The 1115-nt window shown below is 60.4% G+C and overlaps 1 protein-coding gene across 1 annotated transcript; it reads right to left on the minus strand.

The window, feature by feature from the left end:
* Window positions 1–249: 249 nt before the first annotated feature.
* Window positions 250–854, minus strand: LOC144219057 (POU domain class 2-associating factor 1; the record flags this gene model as incomplete). Its single annotated transcript, XM_077749041.1, has 1 exon — window positions 250–854. A coding segment is annotated over one exon (315 nt), but the record flags the coding sequence as incomplete, so codon positions are not given.
* Window positions 855–1115: the final 261 nt, after the last annotated feature.

The raw sequence follows: 1115 nt of genomic DNA on the forward strand, positions 1-1115 counted from the left end.
TCCCCACCCCCACCCCCCCACCTCACTGAGCCCCAGGCCTTGGGACCCTGCTGCCTAGACTGTAAATCTGGCAGCACGGAGCACAGCAAACAAAGGAGCAACTGTGTGAACTGACAGCTCAAGGACTTGGGCAGTGGGTCTGCAAGGCCCCCCATACACCTCAAAATGACAGAGGGCAGGGCGGCCCTGGCCCCAAGACAGCTCAGCCGGGCCGCTGCTCCAATGAATGAAATGAGGCAGAAATAAAAGCACCTGGGACATAGGTTTGCAACACTGGCATCAATATTATCACAAAAATCTCTGTAATTCCTTCTCAAATAGGAACAGAAATGGAAAAAAAATAGGGGAGGAGGGAGGAAGGCAGGAAGGGAAGGAGGAAGGAAGGGGGGAGAGGGGAAGGGAAGCCAACAATTCTGGTTTAGGGTGGAAAGTGTAGTTGTGAAATAACTACTCCAAACAGGTGTGACTCTGAGGCTCAATCCCAGGCTCAATTTGAAATCCCCGGCCCAGGGAACAGGATTCTCAGGTGGGCGCACGCCCTAAAAGCCTTCCACGGAGAGCGTGTGGTTGAGCGCGTAGGCATCGCCCTCCTCTTCCTCCAAAAGCAGCTTGTCGATGGTCAGGGAGTTGATGGCTCTCCTGGGGTCTTCCATGTCCTGAAGCACCGGCTCGGGGATGGAGATGGGAAGCTGGACGAACTGGGGCCCGGGCAGGGCTGGGGCCGGGGGCTGGTACTGCAGGGTGGAGGTGGGCAGTGTGGACAGGGGCTGCGGCCATGGGAAATAGGTGAGGGGCGCCTGGTGCTCCGGGCCCTCCAGCTGGGGCCCCACGGTGGGTGCAGCCGCGCCTCTCGTCTGTGATGGGGAAGACACAGGACCAAGGGTTAGCAGCCCTGGGGGTGGGGGGGCCCCCCCTTCCTTGCTCTCCCTTCGTTGCTCTCCCTTCCTCGCTCACCCTCCTCCTGGTGGGGATCTGTGTCCTCCTCACCTGGGCCCTTGCCTGCTGTCTGGGCCCGGGGGCTCCAACTGCCCCCGCTCGGCATCTCTCCTCAAGGAGAAGCCACACAAAATCCAGCCGCATCCCTGACGCTGTCCCCTACCCCCCCCCCCAGGGGC

This window comes from Crocuta crocuta, unplaced genomic scaffold, assembly GCF_008692635.1.
Source record: "Crocuta crocuta isolate KB4526 unplaced genomic scaffold, BGI_CrCroc_1.0 C28439096, whole genome shotgun sequence".
NCBI classification, from domain to species: Eukaryota; Metazoa; Chordata; class Mammalia; order Carnivora; family Hyaenidae; genus Crocuta; species Crocuta crocuta.